This window comes from Myripristis murdjan, chromosome 22 (assembly GCF_902150065.1).
Source record: "Myripristis murdjan chromosome 22, fMyrMur1.1, whole genome shotgun sequence".
Lineage (NCBI taxonomy): Eukaryota > Metazoa > Chordata > Actinopteri > Holocentriformes > Holocentridae > Myripristis > Myripristis murdjan.
In genome coordinates, this window is record NC_044001.1 from 2,777,335 (window position 1) to 2,797,797 (window position 20,463).

A 20,463-nucleotide genomic window follows, 5' to 3' on the forward strand; every position below is an offset into this window, starting at 1 on the left:
AATGGTAACTAAAATTGTAAATACGATAAAAAAATAAATTGTATATATATATGTATGTATATATACATATAGATATGCATGTGTCGTGGTCCCTCTCCTCTCTCTTCCTTGCTGTTTCTTAGTGTCTCTCGCCCCTTTTGTCTCTCAGTCCACTCGTCTACATCCCCCCTCTGCCTTCTGTCTCTCTCTCTCTCTCTCTCTGTTTTTTAATGTCTCTCTCTCTCTCTCTCAGTGTTTCTGCCTCTCTCTCTCTCTCTCTCTCTCTCAGTGTTTCTTAATGTCTCTCTCTCTCCTCCTCCTCCTCTCCATCATCTCTCTCTCTCTCCTCTCCGCTGTACAGCAGTCTGGTGATAGTGGAGCCACTTGTGCAGTCGGCTATGAAGACCACCTCTCCTCCTCCTCCTCCTCCTCCTCTCCTCCTCCCCCCACCCCATCCCCCCTCCCTCGCCCCACTCTCTTCCTCTCTCTCTCTTCTTCTTCTCTCTCTGTCTCTCTCTCTCTCTCTACCTGGAAATTAATTCGGCCTCCTCCAGATGCCTATCGGTGCTGAAATGCCCCCAGAAATAGATCCACCAACACGCCGCCTGACACTTTAACATAAACACACACACACACACACACACACACACACACACACACACACACTGCTGCAGGGCGGGATGGAGGAGTGACTACAGGAGAGGAGGGATGATGGGTGACTGGAGCATTTGGTGGGAGAATGAGGTTTCACGTTTGTCATGTGAGCATTTTGCCTCTCGACAGAGCAGCACCATCATCATAACAATAATAATAATAATAATAATAATAAAAACACAGAATATTTTGTGTCCGTAAAATGTATCGTGTCGGTTTGGGCCGTCACAACGCCAGATTTTCACGACATGAGAATCGCGACCACAAGAATTCACCACATTATTAACAACATTATAACCAGATCTACAGAAAATTTGAAATCACAATAAAATAACAATAAAGCCATGAGTCCAATTCCTCTTTAACTTTGTTTATTGTGTGTTTTGTCTCTTTTTGGTGAATGAATTACACTCAAAATACGAGTGTAGGGATGAGAGTCTGTAAGGTGTGTGTCAGGTGTGTGTGCTCTGTGTGTGTGTGTGGTGCTGGCAGAGGGAGACAGAGATGATTACATGCGCTGGATTATTTTTGCATGGTATTATTACCATATGTGTATTATTGATGTGATATTACTAAATATTTTCTTAAATTGTCTGTTACCGTGGATACCGGTGCATCACGACTTCAATCGCATGAATAAAACCTGGTGAAATTAGGCGTGAAACACTTTAAAGGACTATTCCAGTGATTTTAAAGGTTTGATTTCCCAACACAGAATCAAAATGGCAAACAAAGTCCTCAACATTCAGAAACCACACAGCTGATGATCGGCTGTAGAAAGCAAAACGTTTCCCCGCTTAGGGACTATTTTCCCTGGCGGAGGAGGAGGAGGCGGAGGAGGAGGAGGAGGAGGAGGAGGAGGAGGAGGAGGAGGGAGCGTTTCAGTGTGAAAAAGTCCTGAAAAGCCAACAGTGCTGCTGCTTTTAGGAAAACTCATGTGGAGGACTTTATTGGGCTGATGGAAAACTGGAGTGAAGAAAGTGTGAAGGCTCTGAAAGTTCATGTTCATATCGTAGTGGAATGAATGGAGGAAAGGGAGGAGGAGTGATGTCGGAGTCGTAAAATACCGGAAATAATAACTGGAAAAAAAGTTGGTCCACAGATTCTCTCTCTGACACGAGCTAAAAAGCGACACACACGTGTGATTTTGCCTCCTGAAGCTTATTTTGTTCTTGTAAATTTACATACAGACTGTGGAAAGATATTAATAACTTTATAGTTCACCACATTTTCTAAGATTTCTCTCTTTGCTATAGAAATGTTATATTTGGCTGCTATGTTTATAGTTACAAAGACGATAATGCTTTTTTTAATTATTATTATTAATAATTTAGTTTTGCTTCTTGCTAAATTCCATATTCATAATTCAAGTGTAAATTTACAAAAAAAAAAAAAAAAACATTTTTCTTGTTCATGATGGACATAGAACAACATCTATCAACAACTTCATCACAAAACAAGGAAGCAAAATGAAAATGATTAATGTGTGCACTGGTTTCAGTGTCTTTTTAAATACGTGTTTTTTATTAATTTTTTTGTTGTTTTTTTTTTGTATTTCTCAAGTTATATTTTGGATTTTAATGGCTTGTGATTTCATTTTCTGTTCATGAGCAATATTATTATTGCTGTTTGTTATCCTGAAATTAAAAATAAATAAATAAATAAATACCACTGCTCGCTTTGGGCAAAGACGAGCAGAGACATTTTGTGGATATTAGACAGAACATGAATCACTGGGATGGTTTTTAAAGATAAATTATTTGAAATTATCGTATTTATCACCATCTGGGCCACTGGGATGAACATTAATTTGATTAGTTAACATGTGATTTTACATAGGAGTCATATTGTGATTTATACACACGTTATGACTGAAAAATTACACTGTCAGAGTCCAGCGCTCAGTTTTAAAAATCCTGTTGCATGGGGGAAAAAAATCGAGGTCAAGATTAGTTTAACTTTCCTCCCAGCTGTCACGGGCCGTCCCGCAGACGCTTCACTTCACAAAACACAAACAAGACAAAGTTGTGACTTCCTCTGGTGACGAGCTCACAGCGAGGCGTTCACAGCCCCGTCGGCCTCGTTTTTCCAGCCGCATTCCTGCGTTTTTCCCGGACAGAAACGCAGCACACACACACTCGTCTGCTGAAAACCACGCGGCCTCTTCACAGCGTCCAGCTTTAACATGACAACAAGCTCCCTGCAGAGTGTGTGTGTCCCAGGAGGGAGCTCATTACACCTCCTCACGTTACTGGGACTCTGCTGCTTTCTGTGGACCACGTTTGGTTTTTGTTTTTTTTTTCAATTTGACTTTTCCTCCAGTCCATTTTTTGGCTCGAGTTTTGTCCTTCACTGCATTTTAAATCAGATCCATCACAGAGAACAGATGATCAATGACAGATTGTGGAACCTTTCACAATAAAAGCACAGCCAGCATAGATGAGAAGAGAAGCCTGCTTCTGCTTTTTGTCATTTCCAAATTTCACAATAAAAGCTGCACCACGAAAAACAGGTGGTTTGCAGCGTGAAAAAGGAGCTCCGTCACTTTTACCGCCAGGACGTTTGAAATGAGACACTTTGGACTTTTACTGCAGGACATTTTTACTGCACTACTTCTACTTCTACTGCAGTCACATACCAGCAGAGGAACAGTACTTCTACTTCTACTGCAGTCACATACCAGCAGAGGAACAGTACTTCTACTTCTACTGCAGTCACATACCAGCAGAGGAACAGTACTTCTACTTCTACTGCAGTAACATACCAGCAGAGGAACAGTACTTCTACTTCTACTGCAGTCAGATACCAGCAGAGGAACAGTACTTCTACTTCTACTGCAGTCAGATACCAGCAGAGGAACAGTACTTCTACTTCTACTGCAGTAACATACCAGCAGAGGAACAGTACTTCTACTTCTACTGCAGTAACATACCAGCAGAGGAACAGTACTTCTACTTCTACTGCAGTCACATACCAGCAGAGGAACAGTACTTCTACTTCTACTGCAGTCACATACCAGCAGAGGAACAGTACTTGTACTGGCGGAGTTAGTTTGTAGTCGTAGTTTGTTGTTATCAGTGCACTACTTCATTTATTTCCTTGCTCTAATAAAAAATAAGACAAACAGGACCTGCTGCATTCGTGGTTTGTAAATCAGGAGATCAGTCAGGACAGAAAAAGCGTAAAGACAGAAAAGTTAAAGTCCTGGTGTGAAAACGGGCTTCAGTGCCGGTGAGAAAGTAAAGTGTGATGTAAAGCGTGGAGAGAGAGAGAGAGAGAGAAGAGGAGGAGAACGGTGTGATCTTCTCCGTGTGATGCTGGACGGACGCGGGCGCAGAGTTCAGACGGGACGCTCGGAGGTGGGAAAAAAGAAACGAGGAGAGAAAAAAGAAAAAAAAAACGGCCCCAAAACGACGTGCAGACTCCTCCTCGACTCTGCTCTGTGCCGACTGGCTCCTCGCCTCCTCCTCCTCCTCCTCCTCCTCCGTGATAAGCTCGCAAAATTATGTCAGCTGTCTCAGGTGAATGACGCAAGAGTCTCCTGTTGTCACGGCAACGCTGACAACGGTGGACGGCATGGGAAAATACAGATAAGCTCGGCTCTGTGCACGTCTGAGCTCACAGCGGGGGGGTGTGAGCGCTTCTCAGAGAATTTGAGGATTTTATTTTATTTTTTATTTTGGTGATTCGTGATACCTCAGCACGATACGTCTTTTGTGCTGTCGCTGCATCTTGAAATTTTAACTTTAAATATCAAATGTCCCGCCTGCAAAACTAATTTACCCTCAGGAAGTGATGAAGAAACCCAGAACCTCGGATTTTCTAATCTGGACTCTTAGATTATAAATGTGTGCCTTGGGATTAAGTTTTGCAGCAAATATCCTTGAAGTCCAGAGGGGTCATTTTTATTTATTTATTTTTTTTTTTTTAAATGTGACTTTATTCCGATTTTTGTTGTTTTTTGCTGATCAGATTTCTTCAGATATCTTAAATTTCGAGGATGTTCACTCCAGCATCTGCTGGATTGAAATCTAAGGAGGAGGAGAAGGAAAAAAGAGGATAAAGGGAATAAAAAAGAGATGGGAGATAATAACTGTCTAAGAGCTAATTTTATTTTCATAGTTTTAAAGAAGTGAGATCTCTGGTGAGATGTGGGTCAAAAAGATGGATGGAGTTATAATCTGGATCACAGGAGGTTTAGATTCCAGCACTTTAAATGTAATATACAATGTTTTTAAGGGCAATAACCATTCTTTTATTTGTTGTAGTTTCATATTTATTAAATGTTTACTTGCTGTCTGTCTTTAATTGGCTCATTAATTGCACCGATCGGGGGGAGCACTGATCAACAACCACGATAAAGACGTTCTATTTCTAAATGGAGGTTGAAAAATTATTTATAATTGATTGCCATCAAACTTTTATCTTTTTTGAAAGTTTGACCGGGTCATAACACGCTAATGTGCTTATCTTGGCTTTTTTTTTGTGTATTATTCAGATCGTTTTATTTTGAGTATTTCTTTCTGTTTATGTGGATGTAAATGCATGTGTACATTTACAATGCATATGTGATTACCTTAGTGAATAGATGTAGGTGTGTTATGCAATGTCAACACACTATTTCAGTCACTGGATTGTGTTATGTAATGTCTCCTCTGTAATGAAAGCAAATGGGAAAAGGGGGGGGGAAATTAAAAAATGGTCACAAAAGAAGGAAAGAGAAGAAAACATCAGATTTCAGGGACGGGAGAGGATTAAAAAAAAAACCTGAATTGGGAAACTTTCAGCTGAATGTCACAGCTTTTGTGTCTGCTGCCTTATCAAATTAAAGCACTACTCAAACACACACACACACACACACACACACACACACACTCCAGTAAGTCCTTTAAAATGATTAAAATCAAGAGCCAGAGCACAATGAAAAAAATGTGACACCCTAAAAACCAACAGATAAATAAAGAGTGTGTGAATAAATTACAAAATGCATCTCCTTTTACTACCAAGCAGTTCTGTTGGATGCATCAATTAACATTACTGTCCATGTAAATAATAATAATAATAATAATAATGATACTAAAGTATTGTTGATTCTGAAGTATAAACGTAGATGAAGTGTACATTATTGCAACTGTGCTTTAAATATTGAATCAAACACACACACACACACACACACACACACACACACACACACACACACCCCTCCTGGTTAAGTAAGGTCACACCTCCCTCTCAGTGGGAAACTTGTTGCCTTGAGTTGGGATCTGAAGGTAAACGTGTCCGCCCGTCCTTTACTTTGAAAGTAAAACTACTTCCTGTCCCCAGATATTGTCGTTATTTTTCCAGTTTTTGCGAGATCAGGCGGAGTTTATTTCTTTGCATCATTGCAATAAAGACAGTGTCACTCATTTTCAGCCATATCTGTGATTTCTCCGAGACAGCAGCTGCCCCTGCACTTAGGTTTTGTTTTGGTTGGTGTCTTACTGTCTTACTGACTTTAAACACACCATGCAGTTACAAATATGCCTCTTCCAGGCATACAGAACAGGATGGCTTCCAGTGGGAAATCATGTTTATGTCCATATGTGACATTTTTTAATATGAAGGTATGGACTGGGGAAAAAAAGTTACCAAAGAATGGGTCTCATTCGCCTCAGAATGGCCTGAAACGAGCTCCTAAATACGCCCTTAAGTATCAACCAAAGATTTTTGCTTGACACTTTGCAAAAAATTCACAAATCTCCCATTCACTTATCACAGAGAATCCAATCCAATATCTCTGGAACCGAACCTCCTACTAACGCCCGTCTGCGGGTTTTCAGACGGTCTTTATCCCATGTTTCTGCGACTTTCTGCTCCAAAGACAGAAACATATTCTCTACTTTATTTTGGGGAGATTGGGATTTTCTCAGTACTGGGGGGACACAAGGTCGCAGCATCCCTTTGGGATTACTGCAGAATTTATCTGCCCACCTAACTGGCTTTTCCTCGATTTGCATACAAAGGCTTTCTGATGCTGCGCTGCACAACCTTTACAAAGCTCCGGCAAAAAGCACCACACACCTTTTTATCTTCAGTTGTTTGGTTTGTGTTTAAATTAATAAAAGAGGGAAAAGGTGAAAAATGTGAAGTGTCCCCCCGCCCCCCTCGCCCCTCGCCAAATCCTAAAGCTGATGATGCATTTACAGTCCGAGCAGTTGCCAGACAGACTGCAGCTTTCTCGGTTTCAGAGTCTCCCAGCTTGATGTGGTAAAAGAGAACGACGTGAGGCCACAATCAGTCTCTCCACGTCTTTTCTCGTTTTTTAATCTGCTGGGTCTCTCGTTTTGGAATAAAGCTCACAGCGCAGAGAGCGAAGGCCGACTCGACCAGCGAGACGACCTCGCCGTGCCGGAGCAAATTATTCACTGCACCTCCTCTTGGTAAAACTACATTTTAGTGTAGAGGTTAAAAGAAAAAAGAAAAGAAAACACACTGCCTGTACATCATCACCGTGTTTCCATATGAATAAAATCCACCGCTGACACGAAAGCAAGGAAAAAAAAATCCCTTGCATAATATTCAATTAATTTCTGCAGCGTCACACGACGGCCTGGTCGTGACGACTGCATGTTTCCTCTGCTGTCGGGTCAAATCTTGTGTCTGACATCATCAACGCCGTCCTTCCACACACAGAACGAGGCGGCAGAAGACAAACCTCAGTAGAATCACAGAGTAGAAAACACCGACTCCTTTTCACCTGCAAACTACTGACATTCATTCTGTGTCACTGTGTCACGGTTAGCCACCTGTCCAATCAGACTGCAGCTGGGATGACTAAAGCAGAATAGACTAGAATAGAATAGAATAGAATAGAATAGAGTAGAATAGAGTAGAATAGAATAGAACAGAGTAGATATAAGCTGACAGAAACTGGTGTAAACCAATAAATCCAAGTGGTCAGGAATCCTTAAAACAATGGCAGTAAAAGTACATATTTCCACCTTAACAATTACATCTTACAAACCATATCGCATAGAATAGAATAGAATAGAATAGAATAGAATAGAATAGAACAGAATCGGCCTGATCATAGAAGCATTAGCACCGACAGGACAGATTAAAGAGATCATAATGATACCAAAACAAAGGCAATAAAAATAACCAAAACATCACTACAGCTTAAGATACAAAAAGTAGAATAGAATACAATACAATAGAGTAGAATGGAATAGAATAGAATAGAATAGAATAGAATAGAGACACTAGAATACAGCGGAATGAATCACAGTTATAAAACCACTTGGCATCCTTAAAACAACAGGTGTAATATTGTGAATAGAATAGAATAGAACAGAACAGAATAGAATAGCTGTATGGTGTTCGAGTACAATCTAAATTCTCTCATTCCTTCTACAATAGTATGCACCAAATGCTTTATAGAATAGAAAAGAATAGAACTGAATAGAATAGAATAAAGACTACGGCGCACAGTCAAATAACCGCAGTTATAAATCCACTTGGTCTCCTCTCAACAACAGGTGTAAAAGAAATGCAGATATTTCCACCTTAACAGTTAGACCTTCTATGGCATATTATGAATAGAATAGAATAGAAACAAGTGGAATTCAACAGGCATCCTTAAAACAGCAGGTGGAAAAAATACATATTTCCACACAGACAGTTACAAATGATCTGCAATCTAATTTGAATAGAATAGAATAGAACAGAATAGAGTAGAGTAGAGGTTAAGGTGGGGAAACAGTGGTGTGATAGAATTATGCTCATGAATCCAGTCGGCCAGACGTGAGCGTACAACAAGCAAACAGTATTTAAAACTAGATTTCCACCTTAACAATTACAGGCCGTGAGCCAATCAGAGGCCGTCCCTGCAGCCCTGCTCGGTTTCACCTGGCTTGGCACGGCTCGGCCCAGGTAATCCATGCGCCTACATTAAAACTTCCTGTTAATTCCTCTGAGCTGCAGCAGCAGCCAGTGGAAAAACCACACCGCTGTACACACACACACACACACACACACACACACACTATAGTACAGTAGTAGTAATAGTAGGCCTGGTGATAGTACACAGTCTGGCCTGGCCGTGGAGAGAGAGACAGGCACAGAGACAGACAGGTGGAGGCAGAGAGAGAGACAGGTCTGTCATCGATGGATGCACATGTTTTCCTCGACGCTAAAACACCTCGCTCCGAGCGTAAACACACTGGATCTGCGCTGGCTCTCGAGCCCAGGCGCGCGCACACACAAGGGGGGGGAGCACGCTCTCACGCACGCGCCCACGCACACATGCACACGCGCCAGCCTCTCGCATACACGCACAGAGAGAGAAGACAAGGCAATGCAAAGCAAGGCAGTCCTCCTCCTCCCCGTTTCACACACAGCCTCCTCCTCAGCCAGCCTGCCGACCTGTTACCCGAGCCACAAGCCTCTCTGCTGTCTGACACACACACACACACACGCACACACACACACACACGCGCACGCACGCACACCGACTCTCCTCTGGAAAGGGTAACAGCGTACCTCCTGACATCCAGGCTCATAATAAACGCATAGCGACGCGCAACAGCCAACAAGCCGCCAGGCTGCTGATAGAGCCGCCGCTCTCTCTCTCACACACACACACACACACACACACACACACACACACACACACACACACACACACACACACATGCATGCTGCATATAGGAAGAGTGTATAGGAACAAAATCCAAGCCCCGTTACCGTTCTCTCCGCGTCGGGTCCTGCTGGATGCTCGGCTTGGTGGGCGCCATCTTCCTGCAAGAATTTTATTTGATTTCTCACTTTTCGCCCCTTCCTTCAGGTTTATTTGGACACGGAGCCGCGGCGGTGCGCTGCGCCCTGACAGCAATGCGTCATGGTCGGTGTGTTAAGACAAAGCCATGTCGGTGTATGTGTGTGTATGTGTGTGTGAGTGTGTTTGTGCGTGTGTGTGCGTGTGTGTATGTGTGGAGAGAGAGAGGTTGTATGGTTGTGTGGCGTGCGTGCGTGTCCGTGCGCGCGTGTCTGTGTGTGTGTGTGTGTGTGTGTGTGTGTGGGTGAGTGAGCGTGCGTCTTGTGCAAAGCGCCGCTTGTCTCTCCGCCGCTCAGGAGCGTGGAAACGGGCAGCGGAAAACGACGCCGGGACCGAGCTGCAGAGGCATGCCGAGCAGAGCGAGGGGGAACCCGGGGTGGATGCCTCTCGGATCCCGCTGGTCTGTCTCTCTTCTCTCCACACACACACACACATACACACACATACACACACACACAGCAGACGGTTTGGCAGTATAGAGGAATTTCCTGCGCTCGGGATATAAAAAAAGAAAACGGGCGCGTCAAATCTTTACATTTTCGCCGCTGCAGCGCCTGTATTCCCGGTACAATCCCCGCGGCGGAGCGTCGCCTGGCAGTGAAAGTCTGCCTGTCGGAGCATTTTCTCCCGGTTTTTCCTCCTCTCCGGCTCTGACAGAAAAAAAGGACACCACATCTCCGGTATTTTCTCCAGCCCCGGCGCAACAACGCCACTCAGTTGCAGTTGGAGACAGTTTTTTTTTTTTTATTTAATTCTCCCTGCTGTGTTGCATATTACAGGTTGCACCGGGGAGATTTTGTTATTTAATTTTGCGATACATAAAAAAAAAAATTAAAAAAAAGTGTGGGGGTGATTTATTTGGATGGTTGCTCTATAAATCAGATCAATAACCCCCATCCACCCCCAGCACCCCCCCACTAACCCTGCACATATCACCCCCCCCCCACACACACACACACATACACACACATACACACATCACCCTCCTTCCTTTTCTTGCCATAATAAACACATCACACAAAACATCCGTCTGAATCCAGCATCACTTCAAATGCAATAACTAACTTTTTTTTTTTCTTACGTTTTGCATAGTTTAGAGGGGGGGTTCCCTCGTGCTGTTGGGGGTGGGGTGGGGGGGTGTGATCATGCCTGCTTGACTAGTTATTTGGTGCTTATGATCCTGTAAATTGAAACAATAAACAGCCTTATATCCCCATCATCTCCTCTTACCATAATTAATCCCCATTTCTCAAATTATCCTGTTAACTTTCTCTTTTTTTTGGTCAGGAAAATGCTTTTTTTTTTTTTCTTCTGCAGGCTTTGATGTGTGCACGTCACCGGCTCAACCACCACGGCTCATTATACTCCAACACATACAGCTTTCTTTTTTCTTTTTTTTTTTTTTATAATATATTTTTTTATAACATTCATTTAAATTCCCTCTTTTTATGTATAATTCATTGTAACCTAATAGGTCTGCTGTGTGATTAACCCCGGGCTGCAGGCTGGAAGCTGAAAAGCCTCCTCTCTATACCAATGACCTGTCAAGGTCAAAGGCATGCTGGGTATTCTCCACACAAACACAGGGTTATAGGCAGCGCTGTGGTGGAAAATAAAGACAGGAGGGTAAACTGTGACCTCCAGCCGGTGATCATCATAAGCCGAACAGCCGCCGATACACAAAAAATCAATTATATATTCAGAAGAGGCATGAAAATAACGCTTTCCCCCGTCATTTTCACATAACTCGCACCGGTTTGATACCAGTTGCTGCGATGCACGCTGGGATTTTACAACATGTACTTTTATTTCAGCCTGAAAAAGGTGACTAAAATCTGAACACGAGGCTTTAAAGTGACTTTAAATGAAGCAAAGCGGCCGGGTCTCGCTCTTCACTGCAGCCTTTGCTGCGGTTTCATCCGCACACGCATTTAAAACAAGAAAAGGAAAAACAGAGCAGAGCGTAGTTCAGTTGAAAAGCAACAAGGGCGGATTGGTGGCTGTACAGCAGACTGACCTGTGGCTGAAAGGTCACAGGTTTGAGACCTGGCAAAGCGTCCTTGAGCAAGGCACCGGCGCAAATGAGTCAGTCAGGACAAGAGTGGCTAAATGTGAAATGTGGATTTTATTTCGTCACCTGTAATGCGGCCTTGGGTTTAGATAAGGAGGCTGAATGACTGGAGCTGAATTGTAAAAAAGGCGGTGGATGTGTTCTCTTCTCTCGGTGTGTCTCTGAATCACACAACCCTGATTCACGGCTGATTTTTCTCTCTCAGATTTGTCCAGTTTGACTGAAGTGGCTGTGCTCTCTCGGAGGTTTTTGGCTGGCGTTCTCGCTGCCAGCAGCTCCTTCTCTCCCTCCACCTCAGCTCTGCTTATTGAGAGCAGTCAAACGGAGGCGACGTGGATAATGGAGCGTAATGTATAAACATATTAGCTCCCAGCTGTTTGTTGGGGAAAAACATTATATAGAGGAACAGGCTATACGGGGCGAAGGAGACGCAGCGTCCAGAAGCTGGAGGAGATGTTTTTTTTTTCTTTTCTCTTTTTCCTTTCCTTTTTAAAAATGTCATGTCTGGATAAAACAAGTCTCTCCAGCAATTACAAATCAGGATGCAAATTTAAACCACATACGCTTCAGAGAAAGTTCCCTTTTGTTGTTTTTTTTTTTTGGCCTTTTCATCCACAAATACTTCCAGATATCATCATGCTTTAAATTGCTAGTCTCTAAACTGGGGTCTGTGGGTCTCCAGGGGTCCTGGAGGGGTTTTTAAAAGGGTCTCCAGCCACAAAATAAAGGGAATAGTTGAATTTCTGCTTAGTTTTACTGATCAGAAAATGCATATAAAGAATATTCTGGGGTTACGTTTCACTCTCAGCGTTTGTATCTCGCCACATGCAGACAAATCTACGACTGACTGCTAAATCAACAACAAAAATCTTCCCATATGGAGGGAGGGGTGGTGGTCTAATGTGTGTGTGTGTGTGTGTGTGTATGTGTGTGTGTGTGTTTGGGGGTCCGGACATGTTTGAGAAGCACTGTTTTAAATAACAATACCCCTCCTTATACTGCTCTTTATTTGGGCTTTGGAGGGTAGAGACGTATTCAGTCCACTTGGAGAGGCCCAGCCTGTGATTTATGTTGCGTTTGTCCCCGTAGCTTTTACTCTTTACACACACACACACACATACACACACACACACTCCATAATAAGGAGAGTTTTCAGTAATAAGCAGAGTGTGTGGGGTATGTTTGGGCCCCCCCATAGCTCCAGATGATTAGAAAAATAACCCTACTGAGCGGCCGGACGGGGAGGCAATCATTCAGATTCAGACTAGAGAATAAAATAAGGAAATAACAGGGGGTGGATTGAGTGAACTGTTAGCAGAAAGCAGGTCTGGATGGGCTGGATTCACGTTTTTTGTGGCAAAGAAGAGCCCCTCGCCTCCTGAAGTGACCAGCCACCTCTCATTAGAAGACAATATTCTCCCTGAATTACCTGCAACACATTCCTCTATTTCCACTGAACTGCCTGAAACACATTCTTCCATTTCCTGCAAAATTACCTGAACCTCATTCTGCGATTTCTACTCTATTACCTGAACCGCATTCCTCTATTTCTGTCTCTTTTTTTTTTTTTTACCCGTTTCAGTCTATTCTATTTCCACCACCCTCCCTGCACATTTCTCTGTGTCTTCTCGCAAACACTTGTGCGTAAAACTTTATTCAAAACCCAACCAAAACGCGGATATTGAATTTAATCCCCTGTGTAAGTGTGTTGCATGGCATCAAAGTAACCGGTTGCCTCCTTTCAGCCACGGGGAAATAGAAAAGAAATGGGAAAGAGCCGAAGAGATGGGCCACATTTTGTGACATTTATCCCCCACACATACCTCGGCTGATAACGATAATACCCTGTCCGCTCACTTATACACCTATAGCAGAATGAAGGAGCTGGGGTTATGGATACTTTCTGAACCTTTTGATATGAAATACCAACTGATAGCCGACGATTTGGCTGTCGCCTCCTCGTATCGGGGATCTCAACAAAATCAAACCACAAAGTGCCCGGTGAGTTAGAGATGCCCAAGTGTGGCGGAACGCAGAGATTCCCTATGAAGAGCGGCTATAGTAATCCTGTAATAGATCTATCAGAGATTTTAGAGAGCTGTAATACAAATATCACAGCTAAACTTAATATTATAGGAATACCATAGTGATATCCTGGGGCGTAAATATGCCTCTAAGTATGAAAAGGTCACTATCAACTCGGTGTTAAGTAGCAAAGACACACTAAACAGCCCCTATAGAAATATTTCAGGAATATTATATTGATATTATGGGGATTTTTGTACTTTCAGAAATTTGGATTGAATTCATCTTCCATCCCACGCACATAAGACAAACACACACAAGTCCTTAGTCTGTTTCCCACGTACCTTTGCTGGTAGGCGGTGATTCCCTGGACGCTCTGCGGGGTCCCGTTAGTGGTTCCGGGGACCGGGACCGGAACGCGACCCACCGGGGGTCCGGTCACCATCCCTCCCCCTCCACCGCCTCCACCCCCTCCAGCCCCGGCTCCTCCGGCTGCCGAGGCCGTCACCTGGACGCTGAAATCCGGGAAGATCCTGATCATGGTCCCGGTGTCTCCGGTGCGCTCCAGCCTCTGTACTTAACAAGCTCCGGTTTTTCTTCCCAACGCAACCAGTCACCGATCACTGGGATCAATGGGACCAATGGAAAAGCAACAACCTTCTTTTTTCTTTCTTTTTATTCGTCTCTGCCTCTCTATCCTTCCGATATAACTCTCATGCAGATCCGGATCATGGTCCCGGTGTCTCCGGTGCGCAACACAACCAGTCACCAGTCAGTGGATCAATGGATCAGTGGGATCAGCGAATGTTTGATTCAACCAATAATTAAATAATAATAATAAAAAAAAACAACATCAACGTTTTGTCTCTCTCTTGCCCTCCTCTTCTTCCCCTCTCTATCCTTCAGTTAAAACCCTCCTGCAGATCCGGATCATGGTCCCGGTGTCTCCGGTGCGCTCCAGCCTCCGGTCTCCCCTTCGCCTCCTCAAACCCCCGCCTCCAACACAGCCAGTCACCAATCAGTGGGATCAATGAGTCAGTGGATCGATGAGGGGATTATTTCACCGATGAGAAGAAGAGCAACAGCCTTGTGTCTCTTTATTTTCTTTGCCGTCTTGCCCGCGTCTCTCCCGGAGCTCCAGACCCTCACACGGCCGCGGCCACCGGCTGCTCTCCATCCGAGACAGGCATCCCGTCCCCGGCCATTCTCCGCCTGGTCGTCTCGGTGTCGGTGAAGCAGACCTGGAGGAGACCAGTGCGAGGCTTTCAATGACACTGGTGCCGTTATACAGGCAGCGCGAGTGTGTGTCGGTATGTCGGTGTGCGCGAGTGAGTGCGAGTGTGTGAAACTGATTGTGTGTGAGTGTGTGTATGCGCGTGTCTTGGTGGTGTGTGTGTGTCTGTGTATGTGTGTGTGTGTATGAGGAGTGTGTGTGTGTGTGTGTCGGACTGAATTGCTCTGCGTCCTCTCTGCGCTCGGTGGGAAAGAGAGAGAGAGAGAGAGAGAGAGAGAGAGAGAGAGAGAGAGAGAGATTGACTGATAGCGCTGTTTGTTCAACGGGAGGACATTTCCCCCTCCGCTTTATTGTGCAAAATAACGCAGTGGCTGTAAACTGGACTTTTATTCTACGGGAGCTCCTGTAATAAAGAGCCCATTTTATAGTAAGGAACCCAGTTTTTATTCCTTATATCGTTCAGAGCCGCGTCGCAATGTGTTTTACCTCCGATAAGTCTTAAAAACGGAACTAAAATGCAGAGTAAATGGCTGCAAACTTGCCGCTGATACACCGGCACTCAGACAAAACTCTTTATATCACCGAAACGGGCTGAGGCGTCATTTTAAAACGCAACAACTGTTCAACTTTAATGCCGATTTCCCCGCCGCTTCACAGCGCTCTCCTCGGAAATTATCTCCCAGAAGAGGAGAGAAACTCTCGGGGTAATTTCGGAATTTTCTCGGACGCAACACGCCCATTTAGCACTTAATAAACTTCTAACTTTGAGCAGGTTTAAATGTCAGTTGTGGGTCAAAGCAGAGGAGAGTCAGAACAAAGATTTCCTCCGGTTGCAGGAATAAAAAATGTCTCTTAGTGGAAGGTTAATGTGCGGATGGAAATGGAGATGGAGAGGTGATTTTGGTGCCAAAAAGCGCACGGGACGTCAAAGAGGTGCAGGGAAAAAGAGAGGAGGGATGCTTTTAAATTTTTGCTAAATGAGCGAAATCTGTTTCAGTGTGTGTGTGTGTGTGTGTGTGTGTGTGTGTAGTCTCTCCTCTCTTATCTTATCTCTCTGTCGGTACAACTAAAGCTGCTCTCCTCTCTCTCCTCTCTGAAGCTCTGTGTGCAGCCGTGTGTGATCAGACTCCGGAATAAAGTGATATTCATTCTCTCTCTCTCTCTCTCTCTCTCTCTCTCTCTCACACACACACACACACACACACACATGCTCACTCTCTCCACCCCCTTTCTCACTCTCTCTTTCATACTCTCCACCCCTCTCTCTCTCTCTCTCTTCTCTTTCTCTGAGGCTCACTCAATCTCTCTCTCTCCCTCTTTTATTTTTTTTAAATTCCCACCTCTCTCTCTCTCTCTCTCTCTCTCTCTCTCTCTCTCTCTCTGCCCACTGTCACTTCTATGAATTGTTTTCCAAAGCACATTTTTGCATTTGTTGGTGGGCAAACTAAAAAGAAAAACACCCAGGCTATTATTATTATTATTGTTGTTGTTGTTGTTTAATCATTAATAGCAGTAATTGTAGTAGCATTAGGCCTAAATTACTAGTCGAAGTCTTTTTAGTTTTAATACTGTTTTCAAATATTTGCATTGAAGCTGCTTCTGCATATTTCATTTCAGCTCTCCAACTTGACGGAAAGTCATGCTCTTTCTGCTTTAAAAGATTTTATTGTAATTGATATTTTTTTTGCCCATAGAAATGAACAGGCGGACAGCGAGTAGTGACCTCTGGTGGTCACATTTTGTACACTTACTGTATGAGATAAACTCGCTCCACGACTGAACTCAACTCTTTAATCTCTCAAACTGCAGCTGGAAAGGTTAAATTACGTTGCTGTTGTTGTTTCATGAAGTGAGCACATTTTCATCCGATTGCAGCACAAACCACAAATCATTTCTTCCAGGAAATGCACTTTTTTTGACCAACATGTGATGGCTGAAAGGCAGAGATTAAGAGGGGGAGGGCTGCGGACATACGAAGCAAATGATCTTGTGTTCTCTAAAGCAACAAACTCGATCCACTGAATTCAACTTTTAAAGTAAAGTTTTCGAGCAGAAGCAAACAGCTGCTGTCAGCCAGCACACACAACCACTACAGGAAACAGCTGAAGTTTTTGCTGGTGATGAAGACGATGATGATGTTGAAGGTGCTGATGTTGGTGATGCTGAAGATGCTGAAGCTGGTGAAGTTGCTCAAGGTGATGATGTTGCCAATGATAAAGATGGTGATGATGGTGATGATGACGATGATGATGTTGAAGGTGCTGATGTTGGTGATGCTGAAGATGCTGAAGCTGGTGAAGTTGCTCAAGGTGATGATGTTGCCAATGATAAAGATGGTGATGGTGATGGTGATGATGACGATGTTGGCGAAGATGGTGAAGCTGGTGATGTTGCGCATGGTGACGAGGTTGCTGATGTTGTTAGATGGACTTCATTTCTATAGCGCTTTTCTTCACACACCCACTGATGGATGAGGCTGCAATGCCAGGTGCCAAGCCATCAGGAGCAGTCAGGGGTTCAGTGTCTTGCTCAAGGACACTTCAACAAGCTCTCTGGAGGAGCTGGGAATCAAACCAGGAACCCTCCAATTACCAGAGAAGCTCTCTACCTCCTGAGGTCTCCATTGGGAAAACGGACTGCATTGTTTATGCTGATGATGTCATTGTTGTTAATGATAAAGCCGGTGATGATGCTGATGTTGTTGATGGCAATAATGTTGTTGATGATGCTGTTGCTCATGGTGACGATGTTGCTGACGATGCTGGTGGTGATGCTGGCGGTGATGTCGATGCTAACGATAAAGCTGCTGATCATGTTGCTCTTGCTGAAGACGATGATGCTGCTGCTGTTTCCCATGGTGATGATGTTGTTGACAGCGTTGCCGATGTTGTTTATGCTGGTGATGTTATGGTTGCTAATGATAAAGATGGTGATGTTGAAGATGATGATGCTGGTGATGTTGCTCATGGTGACGATGTTGCCGTTGATGTTGGTGCTCATGGTGATGCTCTTGGTGTTGTTTGTGACGATGAAGCTGGTGATGTTGCTCATGGTGATGCTGTTTATGCTGATGATGTTATTGTTGCTAGTGATAAAGCTGTTGATGCTGAAGATGTTGTTAATGTCGCCGGTGACATGAAGGTATTGATATTGATGATGGTTGCTAATGGCAATGACAAAGGATTTCCCAGTTCTACTTCTAAACTGTTGCAAGCCGTTACTGTTTATTGAATGTAATTTAATTCATTCTATTTGAACTGTTCATCTGCTGCTTTCATCAAGTGTTTTATCGAGCTGCAATCCCATTTCAGCCTCACCACTAGGGAGCGTCCTCGCGCAGATCGGAGTAGTTACAGGAAGAATTAAACCTGAATGGGGACGGCAGCGCACAGAGTCAAACAGATGAAACCAACAGCGTCAACCAGGTCGCAACATCTGGAACGGCTGGATCCCAGTTTGTTAAAACTGGCTGACCAACTGGTGCCAGCAGATAAATATATCCAGCTGGCTTACAGAGCCGACAAAGACACACGACCAGCATCAAAACATCCACACACAAACAGCAGAGCAGCTGAGGTGAGGCCTCGGCTAATGTTTACTGTGACATGTCGAATTTGAAGATATTAAATGTATTATTGATTTTGAGAAGTTTAAGGTAAAGGATGTCGATGCTATGACAGGAAGTGACATGCTTCAATCGGCATTTTGGTACAAAGAGGTGAGGTCTGATAAATGTGTAGACCACAGATACATTTCAATGTCAGGTCAGTAATTTAATCCAGTTTTACCAACTGCACCAAGTGCACATAATCTGGATTATTTAACTGACTAGACAACAGCAAACAAGGAAGCTGGTCGACCCAAACTGTCCTGAACTCCGTCAGAAGCACGGTACAGTCTTCAGGAGACAGTCCTCCACAGACGGACATCATCAAATCATCCAGAAGACGCTAAAACCCTGCGCCCTGGACAGCTGGCCAGTCCATCACAGGGCAGGCAGACAAACACATTCACACCTTGGAGCAATTTAGTATCTCCAAGTCACCTGAGCTGCATGTGTCTGGACTGTGGGAGGAAACCGGAGCTCCTGGTGGAAACCCACACAGACACGGGAAAACATGCAAACTGCACGCAGAAAGGAGCGGCCGGCCGGGAATCAAACCCAGGACCTTCTTTCGGTGAGGCAACAGTGCTAACCTATGCACCTAAGTGCCGCCCACATGGGAAGCCTTATTATTTACATATGTGCAAATATATGGCAGATATAAAAAGAATGTCATCAGAAGGGAAATTAATTTGGAAATACTGTTTTGATTTATACTGCCTGTTCTGAGTTGATTCTAATGATACTATCAGTTTATAATGCATCCTACTGATTGTGTACACAGAATATTCATCTGTGGGGGCTTTAAACATGTTGCTTTTTATATCAACTATATTGTTAAAATAACGCAAAATGTATACGGAATGTGTTTTAAGGCATTCCTTTATTCACTGATATGAGTCAGCCTAACCAGTCATGTAAAATGAATAAACTCATGTTTTTTTGGTGGAAAAAAAAATCTCATAAGACTATTTATTGTTACTCACATTCTGATTCTCCATCCACTGGAATGGACAGAGAAAACAAAGTATTTTAATAATTTTTTTTTTATTGCTAATGATTTATGAGTGCATTTAGAGTAGCATTTAGGAGTAGGAGTCGGAGCCAGTTTCCAGCTGCTGAGGGCCCAGAGAATCCCTACGGGGCTTACCTGGCTGTGGGCGGGGCTTGCCTTGCTGTGGGTGGGGCTTACCTGGCCATGGGCGGGGAGACGGTGCAGCTGATCAGTCCAGATGTCAGTGCAGCAGCTCACTTTGTAGCAGAAAAATAACAGAGGAACGAAAAATGGAGGACAAGCGGCAGTCCTGGTCAAACGAGGACATCAGGGCTCTGCTCGTCGTCTGGACAGACGACAACGTCCAACGCCAAATTCACGCTGTTTGACCACATGAGGACGTTATGTGGTATATAAAGAGAGAGCTGGGAGCGGTGGGGATCCAACACACAACGGGACAGGTCTGCCAAAAACTCAACAAACTGAAAAACTGAGGTCTCAGATCAAGATCAAGATCTTCACGACACGACACTCATGGGAAATGCTCTTCGTTCCAGAAAACACTACCGCTTTCGTCCACAGGGGCCGCCAAAATCAACACAACATGAAAGTTCCTTGTGCTTGCTTTAAAGACAAGAAAGGTTAATAAAGTAAAAAAAAAAAAAAATGCAATCTAGTCATCAATCAATCAATCAATCAAACTTTATTTATAGAGCACTTTTCATGCCTAAGGAGCAGCCCAAAGTGCTTTACATAAAAACACATAAAAACAATGCAACACATAAAAACTATACAACAAACAATAGACACAAGATATATCCCCCCCTTCACACACACACACACACACACACACACACACACACACACACACATGCACACAAATTTAAAAACACTAAGGAATTAAAAACACTGAGGAAACGCTATCCTGCACTCGCCACTTCGAAGTGAGGAAACACTAGAGAGAAGATAACCCATATTAAAGATTAAAATTCAGTAAATATCAATAAAAATAAATTAAAAAATAAAAGCAAATAAAATAAATACAATTCAGTTAAAGGCAAGACTAAAATGGTAAAATAATCCA

The 20,463-nt window shown here is 43.6% G+C and overlaps 1 protein-coding gene and 1 pseudogene across 1 annotated transcript in view; both read right to left on the reverse strand.

Annotated features, from left to right (window-relative positions):
* npas3 (neuronal PAS domain protein 3) overlaps positions 1 to 14,088 on the reverse strand; it is a 357,351-nt gene extending 343,263 nt beyond the window's left edge. The window contains exon 1 of the mRNA XM_030044091.1: positions 13,892 to 14,088. Coding sequence (XP_029899951.1) covers positions 13,892 to 14,088 — 197 coding nt within the window. The remainder of the gene's footprint in view (positions 1 to 13,891) is intronic.
* Positions 1 to 20,463, reverse strand: part of LOC115353980 (tripartite motif-containing protein 35-like) — a 993,629-nt pseudogene that overhangs the window by 509,112 nt on the left and 464,054 nt on the right.